Source organism: Corapipo altera, unplaced genomic scaffold (genome assembly GCF_003945725.1).
Source record: "Corapipo altera isolate COAL_440 unplaced genomic scaffold, ASM394572v1 0, whole genome shotgun sequence".
In the NCBI taxonomy this organism is placed as follows: domain Eukaryota; kingdom Metazoa; phylum Chordata; class Aves; order Passeriformes; family Pipridae; genus Corapipo; species Corapipo altera.
The window spans coordinates 78,156,779-78,173,440 of NW_020884872.1; the positions used below are offsets into that span (position 1 = coordinate 78,156,779).

At 35.5% G+C, this 16,662-nt stretch overlaps 1 protein-coding gene across 1 annotated transcript in view; it reads right to left on the reverse strand.

Moving 5' to 3' along the window:
* ARHGAP42 (Rho GTPase activating protein 42) overlaps positions 1 to 16,662 on the reverse strand; it is a 147,338-nt gene that overhangs the window by 50,331 nt on the left and 80,345 nt on the right. Inside the window, exon 5 of the mRNA XM_027639841.1 lies at positions 406 to 507. Coding sequence (XP_027495642.1) covers positions 406 to 507 — 102 coding nt within the window. The remainder of the gene's footprint in view (positions 1 to 405; positions 508 to 16,662) is intronic.

A 16,662-nucleotide genomic window follows, 5' to 3' on the forward strand; every position in this document is an offset into this window, starting at 1 on the left:
TTTGTGTTTTTAACAGAAAAGTATTAGCCATACAGGCTCTTCAAAGCTGAAGTTGTGGATACAATTTCAGGGTATGATGCTGCAATTTCAGAATGAAAAAGAGGAAGAAAGAAGAAGAAAATAGTATCATTAAAGTGATCTCAGTTCAGTCTTCCAGCTTAAAATTTATGTGAAAGAGAAGCGTAATTTCATTGATTAATACATTAAATAGCAAAACCCCCCCAACAATTAATAAGCTGACTTTCAAATATTCCATATTTAGCTTATCAAACTCACGGTTTTATTGTAGTAATATAATTCCATTGTAACCAATAAACACTAGCTGTACTTGAAATACACAAAGTTGCACAGGTAGAATATTGCATTGTTATTGTGAAACTGGGTAACAGTGCGTTCAGTGCTTACATCTTGCAAATGAGATTCTTTCTTCTTTGCTGATAAATTTAAGTGCTTCTCTAAGATGGAATAATATTTCTCACTTTCCTTGTCAAACTTCTTCTTCCCATCCTGAAAAACAAAACATTGCCAAATAAAGTACTTGACTAAATATTACAGCTCACTTAAAAGAAATAACAGGTGCCAAAATATGGCTGGTTATAAAACCATTTTTGTTGATTCCAATATTTTTAGAGTTTAATTCTGAATTGGACCTGAAGATACTAGGAGTACTGCTTCAATTATCAAAAGCAATATTAGGTAGGATTTTTCCCGTAAATAATCAACTCATACAACAGACTCGCATGGTTTCCCATAGTAAATATACATGAGGTTATATGTAGGTGGTATCTTTCTAGGCAGACATTAATCCTCCCCTAGTTTTATAAGTGTACCTAACTGCCACACTGCCTTTGTTGAAAAAAAACGAAAACATTGTGTAAGAGGTGAGTATAAAAAATGTGATGATGATATATGCCTATCCTTTGCATTTTACACTAATATGCTTATTTTTCATCCACACTAAAAATATGAGGATGATGGAAAAGTATATGTGTGGTTGCAAAAGGAAATTGGTGCAAAAGTCTGTTTCCAGTAATATTCCAATGTGTCTGAATATTTAAGCTTGCCTCATTTAAAAAAGTTATTCTGCCTTTTTCCTTTCCCTTAAAGTTTTTCCTTTCCCTCCTCTTAAAGTTTTTCCCATCATATGTAGCTAATCTTCACATTTCCACTGTAAGACTATTTTAACGTGATAATACAAAAGAAAGCTACTACGCTGAGAAATAAGAAACATCTTATTTTCTGTATTCGAATTCAGAATTCATACTTCAAAATTTTTAAATCTGCTATTCTGAAATTTAAGAAAAAGACAGCTTTCTCAAAAGCTTTTCCATCTTTCAAGAAGTACCAAATTTCAAAAAATAGGAGAATGGATCAAAGTCAATATCTCATCAGAGAATCATTAATGATAAAAATATAATTTTTTAATTAAATAATTATATGCTCTCTAATTAAGAGCAACCCTCTGCCAATGACTTTTACAGTCTTAGAAAAGTCCTAATGATTAACAAGTTGAATGTTTTGAGAAAACAAAAAAACCCTCAAGACAAACAGTCCTACTTATACATGTGCAAAAACTATTAACTGCAGAAAAACTAATTACTGGACATCATGCAGTAACATCAGGTCATTTTAAGAACTGTAGTGATTCTTTCCCTGACCCTTTCTCCCTAGAAATTGTTATATACAAGACCAAATAACTAGCTTGCATTGTAGCGCTAACCTTCCTTTTTCATATCATGGGAAAGTCAGGTTAGTCAGAGAACTAAGACATAGGAGGAAGAATTTAATGACAAGAATTAAAACTTATCAACCAGCTGTAACAACAAACCACTTACTGATTAGCTCCAGTGACTAAAGCTCACAATGGTAATTATGCTTGAATGTAAAACACATCATATACCTTATATCCTGGAGAAAGTTCAAATATATTTAGTATGAAAAATATGCACAATTTTAATGTTCTCACTACCCCACAACGGAGATATCTCCAAAAGACACCGTAAAGAAAAGAGGGTCCTTGACCCAACAAAATATTAAATAACAATACAGAAAAATTCCCAGTGTCTTCTAGATTTAATTACAGATATTCATATATGAGAATAAAAAGGTAAAGAGGAAAATATATCTAAATATATATGTAAATATATTCCAAAATCTTTCCCAAACACATTTTTTGAAGAAAGAAAGAGAGAAGGCAGAAGGTAAGAGTTCCTAGATGACTGATAAGTCAAGAAATCAACTCCTGTGGGACTGAAATCACAGGTCAGTTCCAGAGCCACAGTTTTATTGGGGAATACTCAAGTGCCAGGTTTTTATGATGCAGGAAGAGAAACCTGAGTATCTCAACATCACATCTGGTCACTAACAGAAATTCAGCGCAGTTGATCACATCCCACAAATATGTACCTTTTGAATAAAAGGTGCAGCTAGTTACATACTGTCTTATCTTCTGAGACAATGACGTTAAGTGCTGGGCTAGAAATATGAACCAGACTATTATAAAACCCAAGTAACAGAGGTGGCAAGTCACCATCTTGAGGAAATTCTTGAGTCAGTGCAAATCTAATGAAATGAAAAATGCAAAGAGAATTACTTTTTAGGGTGGTTTTTTTACCCATGTCACTGAAAGTTGGGTGAGGAGTCTGCCTGATCACAATATTTATGCCTTTGGTCACAAGCTACTGGAGTTCATTGGTGGATACCCTGTCCATTAGACCATCTACATCAGCAGGTAACTTGACACAACCTTTGACAATGAGGCCTGGGTGCAGATAATATATACTTCACATTTGGGTTTGATGTTGTGCTTGCCTTTGCTGCCTCAGAGGCAAGACCAAAGGAATGAGCCAAGGAGCCATGGGCAAACCTCCTGCAGGATTATCTGTTTCCTGCCCAGCCAGGTAAGAATGATTTCCTTCCCTAACAGATTTATGATATGATCAGTAGGTATTTCTCTTGCCTTGTGAACTATTTGTCTCAGAATTCAAGCTGAGAAATGGGTAATGGATGATCCAAAATCTGATCAACCACTTATGTTGAGCTGACGCTCAACATAACCTTAACATAACCTTTACTAACTAGTGTTGGAAGAGTGTAAAGTCTAAGCTGCTTGGTGAAAGTCAAAGAGAAAAAAGTATGTAACACCAGGACTTGGCCATCTGAAATACCTACATACAGCACATCAAACATGTCAATGCCAAGAGGGGTCCACTGGCACATCTAATGTGGCTTCCAGTGCACCAAATCCAGCCGGTTATATTTTCTATCATCTACAACAAAACTTGTGAATTACATATCAAATCACCTGTTCTCTTTATATGTAAAAAGGAAAACATAATAAGTAAATGATCACATCAAAATAGGTACAACTCCCCCAAGAACAAGAGTAAATCAAGCTCAAATAAGCTAACTGTGGTTTTAAGGTATCTTGTATCTTATGTGAAGCTTTATGAAGATCTCCATGTCACCATCTATGGGGACACAGAATTTGAAGGCCTCTTGGTCTTCTGCCAGCACTGCCAGCCCCCTCCCAGACTGAACCTCATGCTGACACAGATCTGCTCAACCACTACCTTCATAGTTTTTATATCAGTTACATTGAAGAGAAAACTACAAACTGGAGCTTCCTTGTTACCAGGACAAATTCTGGCCCAAGCACAATGTTTCCAGGAAAGTACATCCTATGAACTTCTTCCTTGTTTTCCAGACTTTAACATTACAATAATTTCTCCCTTCAAAGGTAGGAGTGGACAAACTAAGGAGAACAGAAGTAAACTGAGAATAACGATCAGTTGGCAGTTTTGACTGCAATAGTGTCTTTATCTGCTGATGTTTCTGGGAATAAGGTTGCAGTGCCAGCAGGACAATGTCTCTGGTTATTTAAACAAGTTTCTGGGAAAAGTATAAAAAATACTGGCCCCAACAGGTGACGAGTTCCCTTTGCTTGGAAAGTCCTCTGCTACGCCAGTAAAAACCACATATTTGAATGCACTGAAGCCTCTGAAATCTGTTTACTTCATAAAAACTAACAAAAAAGACACACTCAGAAGCAGGTGATTCATTTTCTGGATGAGAAGAAACACTTTAGTTTATGCCAAAATAACTCTCACCTCACAAACTCAGTCAGTGACTCACAGTACACAGACATGTCCTAAGTGGAGTCAGATTCAGCTCATTCCAGCTTTAGTCTGTTCTTCTGCAATCCTCAAAATGCTTTTATATACAGCTACTGCCCAAATTAATATCTGAATCCCGATGCCAGCAATCTGTGCCCATAGGACTGAGATTTCTGTTCTTCCACATGCCATGACGAGGCAAGTTTCCATGCAAAACTGTAACTCCTAAAAGCTTAGGAGACAGATGATTGCTTTTGCCTAGATTCCATAGTGGATCAAATCCCAAGGAGAAGGATGTGGTTGGATAAGAAAGCTAATGCTGTTCTGTTACCAGAACAGTCTGCACAGTCATGACACAAAGCATAAGGTACATGGCCATTAGGAAGATTCTAATTCCTGACCTCTGCACTATGTCTCTTATTCCCTTCAGACTCCAGCTTTCTTTCATCCTTGCACATCTTTCCTGCAAGTAAACCTCATCCTTTCTCTTTGCCCTGGAAAAATATCAATAATTTCTTTCAAAATATTAGCTAGGACATATTAAAAAAAAAAAACAAAAAAACAACACACCAAAACTCAAAAGAACCATGCAAGACAATTAGGAGGGTACAATAAAAAAAACTAAACAGAAAAAGAAAAATTACATAATACTACTCCTTGGCATGTTTTACATTGATGTATAAGTCATCAACACCTTTTGTCTAGACCAAGTCTAGCAGAATCTAAACACTGTAAATGTCTCTCTATAGTTTTTTAACCATTCTGAAGTACATCAAGTCTTAAATCAGTTTAAAAATATTTACAGTTTTAAATGCTTCAAATTTCTAACAACGACATGAGGAAAGCCCTTAACCACACACTCAGCTTCTAGCATGTAATGGAGTCTTACTAACTTCCAGTACCCTCTTGAGACACTCAAGTGATGTAATACCATGTCCAGGTTTAATTCTTGGTTTTATCCTCTTTGCTCAGATTTCTTGTATAATTTTATTTCAAAACTACTTAGACAATCTCCAAAAAAAGAAAATTATCTTTTCAGAAATAAATTTTGCTCAAGATACTACTAATTATAGGCACGCCTGTTAATAGTTTAACTCAAAAGATGTTCTTCTATCCCTCTGGTTTTACAGGCATCTGTGGCTGAAAAGATCAGACATCAATTATTAAAAAAGTGACTCAATTGAGTCAGATAAATTTTTTCCTGTTCATAAAAGCTGTGATTCCATGCTGTAACTAACCATACACATGCAATGAATCACTGGTATGATTCCTATAAATTTTACCCACAAGCTGTATTTTTGGATGTAAAGCAGAAAGAGTTGTTATATTTTGAAGGTAAATTTCCTTTTCCACTGGGAACACCAAGAAATCTGATTTTTTTTTAATGGTCTACCACGACTTTGTGTGCAGCATTTAACATTAAAATTGCTACATGTATCTTCAGAATCATTACATACATTATTCCTCTTCATTTTTTGCCATCTTTCTCATTTATTTTCATTTTTTTCTAGTTGCAATGAATTTTGATGTTCCACTTACCTATCAGTATGTCTTAGCTACATTTTACATCTGTCCCTTAAGAAATTTTTTAGCGCTTTGTCTCAGAATTCATATTTAAACTTTAACATGCTAATCCTTAAAAAAACACAAACCAAACAAAACATTATCAGTAACAATATTCTTGTGAAATCATAAATAAAAATGTTTTGTAAGAGGTGATTTTAAAGGGATCAAGAAAGGAAACGAAAATAGTAATCATTGCAAAGAAACTATTTGGAGAAAAAATGTCAGTGAGACTACCTTAATTAAAAAACAACTGAACATTGTGAAACATGGCTGTGATAATTTATTTTTTCCCCTCACCCAAAATTAGTATGTATTTTTCTCACCCACTTGAGCTGAGGTGCAGAAACTGTACAAACTTGGCTCAGAAATGCAATACTAAGACTAAAATATAGATCAAATCAGACAACATTTGTCAACTGAAGAACCTGAAGGCAATGGTGAACTCCACGGAGACCAATAAAGCCACATAATTTTCTTTCTCTTTGACAACTGCAAAAATGTCAATATATCAGACTGGAAATTGTTCATTGCTGGAATGTTAGACTTCAAATATATTTTTAAACCTACCCTTTTCATTACCTTCCAAACAAAAATTCAAATTGTATTTCTACAAAGTTAGTGGAATTTTGTTTGGAGTTTTAAGTTTGGAGACTATCTCTTACTAAGTGGCAGGACAAAGAAAAGTAAAACTGTAGACTAGAAAATAAACTAAACTTAGTCTTGGAAAGACCGATTTTAGCTCAGATCCTATGGATTTCTTGGAAAATGTGAGACCTCTGAGCCTCACAACTTTTCTTCTAAGGAGAAAAAAAATGAATTCACATTCCATTTTATTTTGCCTGAGGTTTTGTTGAGAATTTTCATGGAGGTGATTGGTGGTTTCTGGTTGGTTTTAATAAAATTGAAATTATCATAGGCCTCTGAGACAACAGGCTGTGTTTTGATAGATGTCTGGATGGCAGGAATTTCTTTTTGGTAGAAATTTTGATTTCTTATATGAACACTCAGGGTTCAAGGTAAGGCCAAAAGATTTTCCAGGAGGAAAAGTGAAAAAGGGATACAAAACTACTTCCTTCCTCCTTTTCCTCTCAAACAGAATTTAATATATTGTGAGGTTATAGGGTTTGCATAAATCCATGAGAAAGTTAGGAGGTTAAAGGGCATGGTTTATGTATTGTTAACAAATAATATGAAGTGGAACAAAGTTATATCACAGTTCATACAGAAATTATTGTTGATCAATATAAAATAGGGTTAATATAGTCATAAATTATGTCTTATATTCCTTATAACTGCTAGTGAAAACACTTCCATATTAAAGCTGAATGCTTCATGTAGAAAATTAAATGTCCAAAAAACTATAAATCTTAAAATCAATTCTTTACTAAAAAAGAGCAACTATATGCAAACCATGATTATCCAGAAAAGAATATGGTGTAAGACACAAATAATTATAATAAAAAGAACATATTGTAACTATGAAGCATAACAAGGCAATAAACTAGGAATACAAGGGTGTTTAGTGGCATTAAAGCTATGAAGACAGATATTAAAAACTGGCAGTTTAAAAAATAACTTCAATTAAAATCAGGTAAGGAATACATAAAACTGAAATATACTTTAAACAGCCCAAAACTAATTTAAGTTTAGATGGAGTTCACATCTCTGTAAAATTCTGAATAACCTTGCAAGAGATAATTTACTTTCAGGTTCAAAAACTTCTGAAGAAAATTTTCTTTTCCCTCTGTAATACCTTTACAGGCATCCAAATATCAGGTACTTTCAAAAGTGTGTCCTGGAAGAGGTTAGTCCTACATCCATTTCCTAATTTTTCCCTATGTAATTCCATGAGATATTTTCAAATTAAAATTTGTAGTTACTTTTAAATGAACAAATGTGTTTGTAGGATGTTTGTTTCTCTCCAAAAAATTCTCTCCTGAAATGGAAAAAAAATATTAGAAGTTTCCAGCACTGCTGTGAAAAGACATGCAAACCTGCCAGTACTGGCAGGTCACAAAGTAAGACACATTAGACTCCCTGTTATTCAGCTGCAGAGCTATCTTGAGCTTATTTGGCATTTGAAGATTCCAGGAGTAGCTGCTAGATGTCTGGGAATCTGCTAAATCCCTGCCCAAACAGCAGGACTGGTAAGTCTACACACGTAATCTAGTTTTATTGCTTTACTGTCGACTAAATATGAAGTATTTTTGCTGGAATAGCTTACTTGGGATATTATCATGTTACTGCTTAAATAATATGAAGAAGCTCCCTAGAACAGCAGAAACTGACTTTTTAAACTCATCTCTGAAGCCAGTTTAGGATAGCTTTCTGAAGTTGAAAATGTTTTATTTTAACAGGGAGAGGGTCTTCTGTTTCATGATTTCAAAAAGAAAATTACCTATGCTATTTAGGAATTCAGAAAATATCTGTATTAGCTCTGTATACTTCATAAAAAAGCTTATGGAATAAACTGCTCATGTCATCAGTATTGCAGATATTTGATAGAGATCAATAGAGCTATAGATGCTGAGCAGAAAGTAAATGACAACAGAAAATATGACTCAATCCTAAGGCATCAATTACATGAGAGAAGGAAAGAAGCCAACTCAGATTTGAGGCATGTTATTCTTCAAAAATAAAAGTCAATCAGCAATAACACATGTTGTGATTTAGAGTATTCAAAATGCTGAAGTCACTGAGCTGGCAACACCATTCATGGAAACCTGTTAACATTAACGCTTACAAAATCAGATCGAAGACCTTCTCTCCATCAGTAGAAACTAGTTGCAGTTTTTCCCCATTATCTAGTTCCAATATGAGCTTACAGAGCTTCTTGAAGTCATTCAAAAAATAAATCACGTCTTCTGTTGTTTCTACTTCATTTCCATACACACCAAATTCCATTCAGTTCAGATGACAATGTGGAGCAAATGGAGAGAAAAGAAGCTTTACAGGAAAAGACAAACTTAACACCATTGTGCAGGTCTGGTGAGTTGTAGCTGACTCTGATGCAACTGCATCCCCCATGGACTGCGTGGAAAGAGAAAAGTAGATTTTGAATGCATTGTATTGAAGTGGACTGGTCTTATTCACAGGGAACAGGTAACTCCAATTTTTGCCTAATCTTCCATGTCAGCATTTGGACTAAGCAGGAATAAAGCTCTCAGTTTCACCCATATTTAGACATCTAGAAGTTGGCCTTTAAGTTCAGCAGTCACACCAACTTGTTATCCAACTGCATAAACAGTGAAAAATGGCTTGTTTCCCTTGAGTGTCTAGTTCTTATACAAAAGACAGAGAAGATCGGCTTGGCTCTACAATTACTAACACACAAGTGCACAGAAATGCTAATGATACAGTATCCAGCTGCTACAGGCACAACAATTGTAGCATGATCTTTGCACTTGACTGTAAGGCTCACTTTCATTCTAACAGTCAGAGAGGTGTATGTCTTAACTACAAAAAGAACATCCAGTTTTTAAAACTGTATTACACTACTCAGCAACATCCTTTGGTCTCCACCACCATCCCTTTCCAGCCACTGCTGCTTCTTTTTGTCTCTTCCTCTGCCTCCCTAAGAGGCCATCACCCATTCCCTGAGCAGCTGCCCTTGTTGGCATCCCACACCTGATGTTGCTGCTCTCCTTGTGTGTGTTCCTCCCATCATTGGTTTTCTTTCCTTCCCATGGAGACAAACCGCCATTTCAGGTTCTCCATGCCTCCTTTCTTATGCTAGATTCCTTCACAAATGAAGTATATTTCAGGAATGTCCCTATACACCAGTAAACTAAAATGTCCATGAAGAGGTCACTTCCTCTGCACAGTTAACATCTTTGCTTTGTGTACTGACAGCAAAGATAAAGCAAAAAAGCTGCAAAGAACATAATGTCATTCAAATAAAGCCATTGCAACATAGCTTATAACTTCACAAACACACTGCTTTATTTTAAAAATTGAAGATAAAAATATCTCTTTCTTAATGAGCACTTTCTTTTTTAAAACAGCCTTTGGGAATCTCTTGTCTATGCCAACCCATCAGCCAACATCTGTGATTTCTGTGTGCCAGCAGCACGTTCAGCACAGCTCATAGTCCCATGGCACCTCCCACGTCATCACAACAGGACTGCAATGCTGACCTGAGGAAGAACTTGAGGCGTGCTATGAGAAATTTTTTAGATTAATACACACAACTGGAAGCTGTGCTGTTTACAGATACTAAAAAAAAAAAGGAAACAGTCTGGGGTCAATGTCAGAAGTGATTTTGTTTTGTTTTGAAAGCATCTATTTTCAGAGTCCCTTTTATAACACTGATAAAGGAACACAAAATATCACTTTGGGGTGAAAAGTTATGCCTCTCCAGTAGCATTGTTAAGCCCAAATAGTGCTCTCAGTTTACTTTTTAGGGGGGGTTGATCTTCTCATCAAGACAACAATTTGAGATCACCCCTCACCCCTTCTTGGTAAACTCCACAGGAACAAATGGTGTATAACCTGAGAGATCCTGAAATAACAAAGCTGGTTATTTGGTGGAAAGATGGATCTTTTGATGCTCCCATATCTACACCAAGACACATTAAAGTTTCAAGTAATGATGCCCCATTTTTTGTTACAGTACAGAAGTGATACTTCTCGGATACTATCACCCATCCTTAAATCCTCCTAGAGATTCTTACAGTCTCAGCAACAACCTTTAGACCTGTTTCTCAGATGTGGAACATAATCCTCTCCATGCTGTGTCTGAGAGAAGGCTGGAAAAGACATAACAGATGAGTAGACCTACTGCACCCTATTCTGCAAATTCTCCATGCCTTGAAACACTCACTAAGAAGTTCAGTTCCCCTGTGAACTGGAAATTCAGCTTAGAGGTGAATGTCCTTGTTCATTCTTTTAATCAGAGCTCAGGAGTCCAGTAGGACTCTAGCAGCTGTGCAGGGTCAGGATGCAACCTTCCTGAATCCTTCCCATGACACACATTAAAATAGGCTGCAGTAGATTAGCAAGAAAAAGAGTCTTAGTTTAATTAGCAAATGTACAAGTTTTCTTTCATTTTTATGTTCTTTTGTTGGGCTGATACTTGCTACCTAAGTTTTTAATTTTTTGTTTTACTAACTGCAGATTTTTCAAAAAATTTTATTTTGCAAAGAAAAATACACTGCATGATCACTTAGGCAATTCCACCAATTTACAAATTTATTCTAAGCCTTAATTCCTAAATGTTATGGTAGAACAGTAAATTATCTTCCTATTTACTACAGTGGACTAATTTATTTATCCTTAATTTATATCTGTTTTCTTTAGGATGCAAATTAGAATTTTATTAAACTGCAGAAAAAACACAGATTCAGAAACCTGTTTTAGTCAGTGAGCCAGTTAATCATACTAACTTATAACAGAAAAGACTGAATTTAACAGAATTTATTAAAACTGATTATGCACATAACATTAACTGCATTCCTCACAAACACCTGCAGTTAACAGACTGAACCAACAGTATTTAATCACTGTGTCCATAATCTTTTAGTTATGAGATTTGAGTTTTCACTCTCATTTCTTAAAAGAATGCACTAGAAGAGAAAAAGGCTTTTAGGATTGGTTGTTTTTTTTTTTTCCCTTTAACTTCTTACAAGTTTATCAACTTTGAATGAAAAAGTATGTAAACTGAAGTAAACTGCAATGAGAAAATGATTTTGCTGCATTTGCAGAACAACAACTGTCCCAAGTAGACCAGTTGCTTCAAAAGAACTCGGAGTTCAGGTGCTCAGCCAGTGATATCTCCCAGTTTAATTGGCTTTGCACAGGAGAAGGTAAGACTTCTTGAAAAGATGAGGTGTTTGCATGCTGGGTTCTTCGCCACTATTTCTGAAATTTCCCAAATATTTCACATACAGAAGAACAAAAGAAGAAATGGCTAATCATACTGTGACATTACAATTATTTTGTACTTAGTAAAAAATAATTTTAATAGAGATTAGCAAATTCATGCAGGTCTTTAACTGCTTTGTATTTCCATAAATTCATTTGGATAATGAAGGGAAAATACAATACATTTTATCTATTTCGAAAATAATGTTTATACTATACATTTTCATTAAATGCATATTACTAAGGGAAAAGCAGACAGCTGCAGCTGATAAAGCAACAATTTGCCTACTCCAAATTTTAGGACCTGGGTCATTTCACAGAAGACTCTATAAATAGACATTGAAATCCAGAGAGAAACAACAAAAATCAAAATGAAGTAATATACATTTTTAACAATATTTAATTTGAAGAAGTTTTCATATTTTCAACTTAAAACTGTCACAAACAAAAGTTACCATTATAAACCAATATTTTAATAAGCTTAGCTGCCTGATTTCTCAGTTCTTGCATCTGTCAATACTAGTTTAAATATGATATCAGATACGACAACATATATGGAAGTATTTCTCAGATAGAAATGTTCTAGGACATTTGAACTAAATGTATATTTATAAACGCAATTTACTCTTTCACAGTTCACAAACTTTAACCAAAATTGAGGATTTATGTAAGTAAAAGTAAAGCTAAAGAAAATTTGTACTTTTCTGTCTACCAGACCTAGATCCTTAATAACCTATAATATCTAAAGAGACTGCCCCTTGAGTTATTTATCAGTACAGTAGATTTTTTAGTATGCAGTTGTCTCATGACCATTGAGTAGCCTCAGTTCCTCATGCTCAGTCATTTCAGCCTACACTTTCTTCCCAATGTTCCAGTCCTCCTCCTCTATCCAGGCAACCTACGTTGACACCACTAGATATTTTTTGCCTGATCATTACTGAAAATAAAACAACAGACTGATCTCAAATTGGCCCATGGGATCTTCTAATTAGTGGTTTCTCTTTAACCAGACAGTCTCTCCCATAAACAAAACTCGCTGCTCTCTTCCTGTTAGCCAGTTCCTCTGACAGATTAGACTTCTCATACTAAGCCCCATCTAAACTAATTACAGTGCCTCATGTAAAGTGCTTTAAAAGCCTTGCTGAAATAGAAATAGATTTGATGCCTTGCATTTCTTTGCCTACAGAGTAAGTAATCTTATCAAAAAAGGTATCAGGTAACTCTGGTAGTAGTAACCCTTTCTGAGAAACCGTGTGGCATTTTAACCTAAAGCATTTGGACATCAATTATCCTGGCCCAGCCTCTCTTTCGTCTTCCTTCCCCCGGCCCCCTTCCACCATGCTTCAGACTGACATTAAAATATACCAGATCTAGTGGACACAAGTACCAAACCTTGAGTAACAGACACTAGCAATGAAACATCTTTTACCATACCTACCAGAGCAAGGTCATTAATTTTTCTCAGTTAAAGGATCACAGGTGCTATGATTTGATCAGATACCAAGGAAACCTGTTCAAGAAATGGGCATTTTGGTATTTCTAACCAATCTTAGATACCTGTCTAAAACTCTGCTTTGACAGTTTTCTGACAGACCCTGAAAAATGGTTTTTTTGTTTGTTTTACCCTCCTCAATTTCCAGACAATCCAAATCAAACATGGAAAGAACGTGCCAGCTCCCACATGCCTACATATGAGGATAGATATGAGCAAAGATGCAGGAAAATTAATCCCAGCAGTGAATATGGATTTGTTTCCCAAGTAGAAAGGAATTCATATCTTCCTGTAAATGAATGAAATTAAATAATAATAAAAAATAATCCTCCTGGCCAAAATAAATTATTTTATGAAACAAACAAATGGAATTGTAAGGAGGAAACAAAGCGTTCCTTTTAAGTCTTAAAACCAAAATTGCTTCTGTTGTCTTTGATCTGATTTAAGTTGTATTAAAGGTCAATGAATATTGGAACAAATGTTGCTAAATGCTCTACTCAATGGATAAAAAGAAAGATGAAAGTTCGGCTTTGTTGTCCATAACACATCACACAATGAGCTCACCAAAGTTACCAGCTGGGGCCTTGCAAACCACATTGACCAAATAAGGCAAAAGGCTTCGTGCCTGGAATCCTTTCCCAGTTACCTCACCCAGCTTCTGCTCGCCTTTCTACAATAATTGCAGAGGTCATTTTTTTAAACTCAGATGGAGTAAATCAACAGGCTATCCAATGCAAAGCTGGGTTTGTGTAGTCTCTGGAGAGAACTCAGCTTTATTTAAACTGAGTGTGTGCAGAAAAGGAATAACTGAAATATGTGCAATAAAAACAGAAGAGCAAGTAGTATAAATTGAGAAGAGCAAGTGATGGTGATTTGTATATTGTTGGTTAGGTTACAAATATTAATGTTTTACGGTGGATGTTTCTCAAATTTGTTGGGTACCTTCAGGTTATTAAAGTGCACCTGAAGGACTAGTCTTTAATGTTATTCTTGTGATGTTCCAAAAACACTTGAACTTTGCACTCTGAGTTTATACTGTCCTTGTATTTGAAATATAGCTCTGTAACATCAACAGGATATATTTTATCCTCCATATTCTCTTTGATTTCTGTGACAATATTTTTTGCTTAAACATGCTATAGTTTTGAAGAAACAATGAAATATGTGAAATTACTTATTATTAAAACAAAATGGTGATTCTTATAATTTATTTTCTCTTTTTTCCCCTGCATATATGTGTGGATGGGTGGGGATGGCTTGGTTTTATCTCCAGCTGAATTTCATCTGGTATTTTAGAAAAGAAAGAAAAAAAGCTCAGCAAGCACTTTTAAGTGCTCTCTCTATCTTCACCTCAGCAAAATCTGACAGTAGTACCTAATACAATTTCCTATTATGTATATTGGTAACACAGATATCTAATAATCTTTTTCCTCCACAAAATTTGGAAATACAGCTTAAAAGGGTACTAAAACTGATAATTTCAAAGTCCAATTAGAAGAGAGAGAGTCCAACACCCAACAGCTGCTTTCATTGCTAGCTACTACTGACATTGTCAATGCTAAAGGCATATACAATTAATCTGCTGCTTCTATACCTAATCTTTTTAAATGTTAGTCCATAAGATATTATGATGCAAATTGACTGTAAAGTCACAGCTCTAGAAATAAATAAAAAGACAAAACTATCAGCTATCTTGTGGAGTTTGTACCACTCAGTTTCTCTTCAGAGAGGAACACATACACAGAAATGTTTTGGGGTTTTGGTGGAGAGAGGGGTAACAGAGAAACAGATGCAATTTTGTGTTTGATATGAATACAGTTCCACACACTGTTGTACGTTAACACTACAGGAAAAAAAACAGTTCACACTTGGTATTTCAGAGCAAAAACTAACAACTGACACATGGTCCACACAGCTGAAGAAGACTGCAAATAAGAAGCGATCTTCTCAGTGTTCTGTGAAACTTGCCGCTGAAATCCAAACAACAAGAAAGGATCTACATTTTTTGCTTGTCTATCAGTACAGATCACCCCAGAGGAGTTCAGAGAACCAAATCTCTGTACAAACCTTCATTAACTCCAGATAAATAAGTAGGAAGCTCAACTCATAAGAGTTCATAAATGCTCAAGGGTTGACCTCAGTGAATGAAAGTGAGGGTAAGAGATCTCACCATGTTCTCAACTTTACTAACCATGAGTTTCACAAAGCCCAAATTTCTACTCTATTTCATGTGGGTCTCATTATTCCTAGATCACAGGTTGCTATTTTGTAAAAAACTGTACTGAAAGAAATTAATTTCTCACTCCTTTGTGTTGATACCACTTAGTTAAAGGCCAACTGTAATTGCTTCAACTGATAAAAATCAATTCAAAGGTGAATGTTTGTATCACACTTGGTTATGAAGGAGGTCTGAATCTCTAATTTCTGAGTTTGGCAGTTGAACTCCATGTGCAGTGCAAGAATATATGAGTTTATTTGACATTTTATAAAACAATGAGCTGGGAGAGCTCTCTATAGGATATCAATGTGAACTGCCCAAAACACACAGTGCTGCATAACAAACTCCATTAGATAACGGAATAAGAATTAGTTGAGCCAGGCTCTCCCCTGAACTCATTCTGCACACCGATGTGTGATCACAGACAAGTCAAAACAATCACTGTAAGAGCAGAAAATGGTCATATTTTATCTGGAAGAGATATGGAAAAGAAACCAGCCATTGCAATATACCAAACATAGAGGACTCAACCTGTCCTGTAGTGTCCTGCCTTTAATGTTCAATACTTGATACAAAAAACAAGGGAGTCATCTTCAATTATATCATTATATATGTGTTGACATCTACTGAGTGATATTTAAAGGAGACACAAGTGTCTTATAAAGCTCTGCACAGAGCCCTGTGAACTGCCTGTGGATTGTCTCTCTTGATGTACCAAATCAGTCAATAGTACAATGGGTTAGGCTTTCAAATAGGATGCTGTGCAGAGAAGAATATCTCTTAAACTATAGGAATATGAAATGAAATGGTAACACAAAGAACTGAACAAGACTACGAAAACCTACTGAAAACTAAAAATAATTTTGTGCTGGGATTAAATTCTGATTTATGCAGCATGGTAAATAAACTCCCAGCCCTGCATCTCACAGCAGCATAGGGGTGGGACAAGAGAAGAATGTAGTTGTACACAAAAACGTATTAAGTAAGAGAGTAAAGAACATCCATTTCAGGGAAATCTGACCTCAAGTTCACAGCAAAAATTCTTCACAAACATTTACTTAGTTCCTGTGCGGAAGCAGTCGCATCTGTTTGCTACACATTCACAAAAGCAGTACAAGAAATATAAACCTTTGGTCTCTCTTTCCAATAGTTCTGTTTTTCTTCTGAGTTTGTTTTGAGTACAGCACAAGCACAACCTCACCTGCAACATCAGAGAACTTATTTTGTACTCATTTAACCTTACAAATGGAAGATTTCCCAGACATTTTTACGAGTGCTAATGTAAGATGCAAAATGCTTCAGAACTACCATATTTATGCAGACAGAAGGAATTGTTACTAACCATACCTCCAACTGACTATCAAGCCTTTATGCATCTCCCAGAGACTGTGATCAAGGCAGTCACTGAT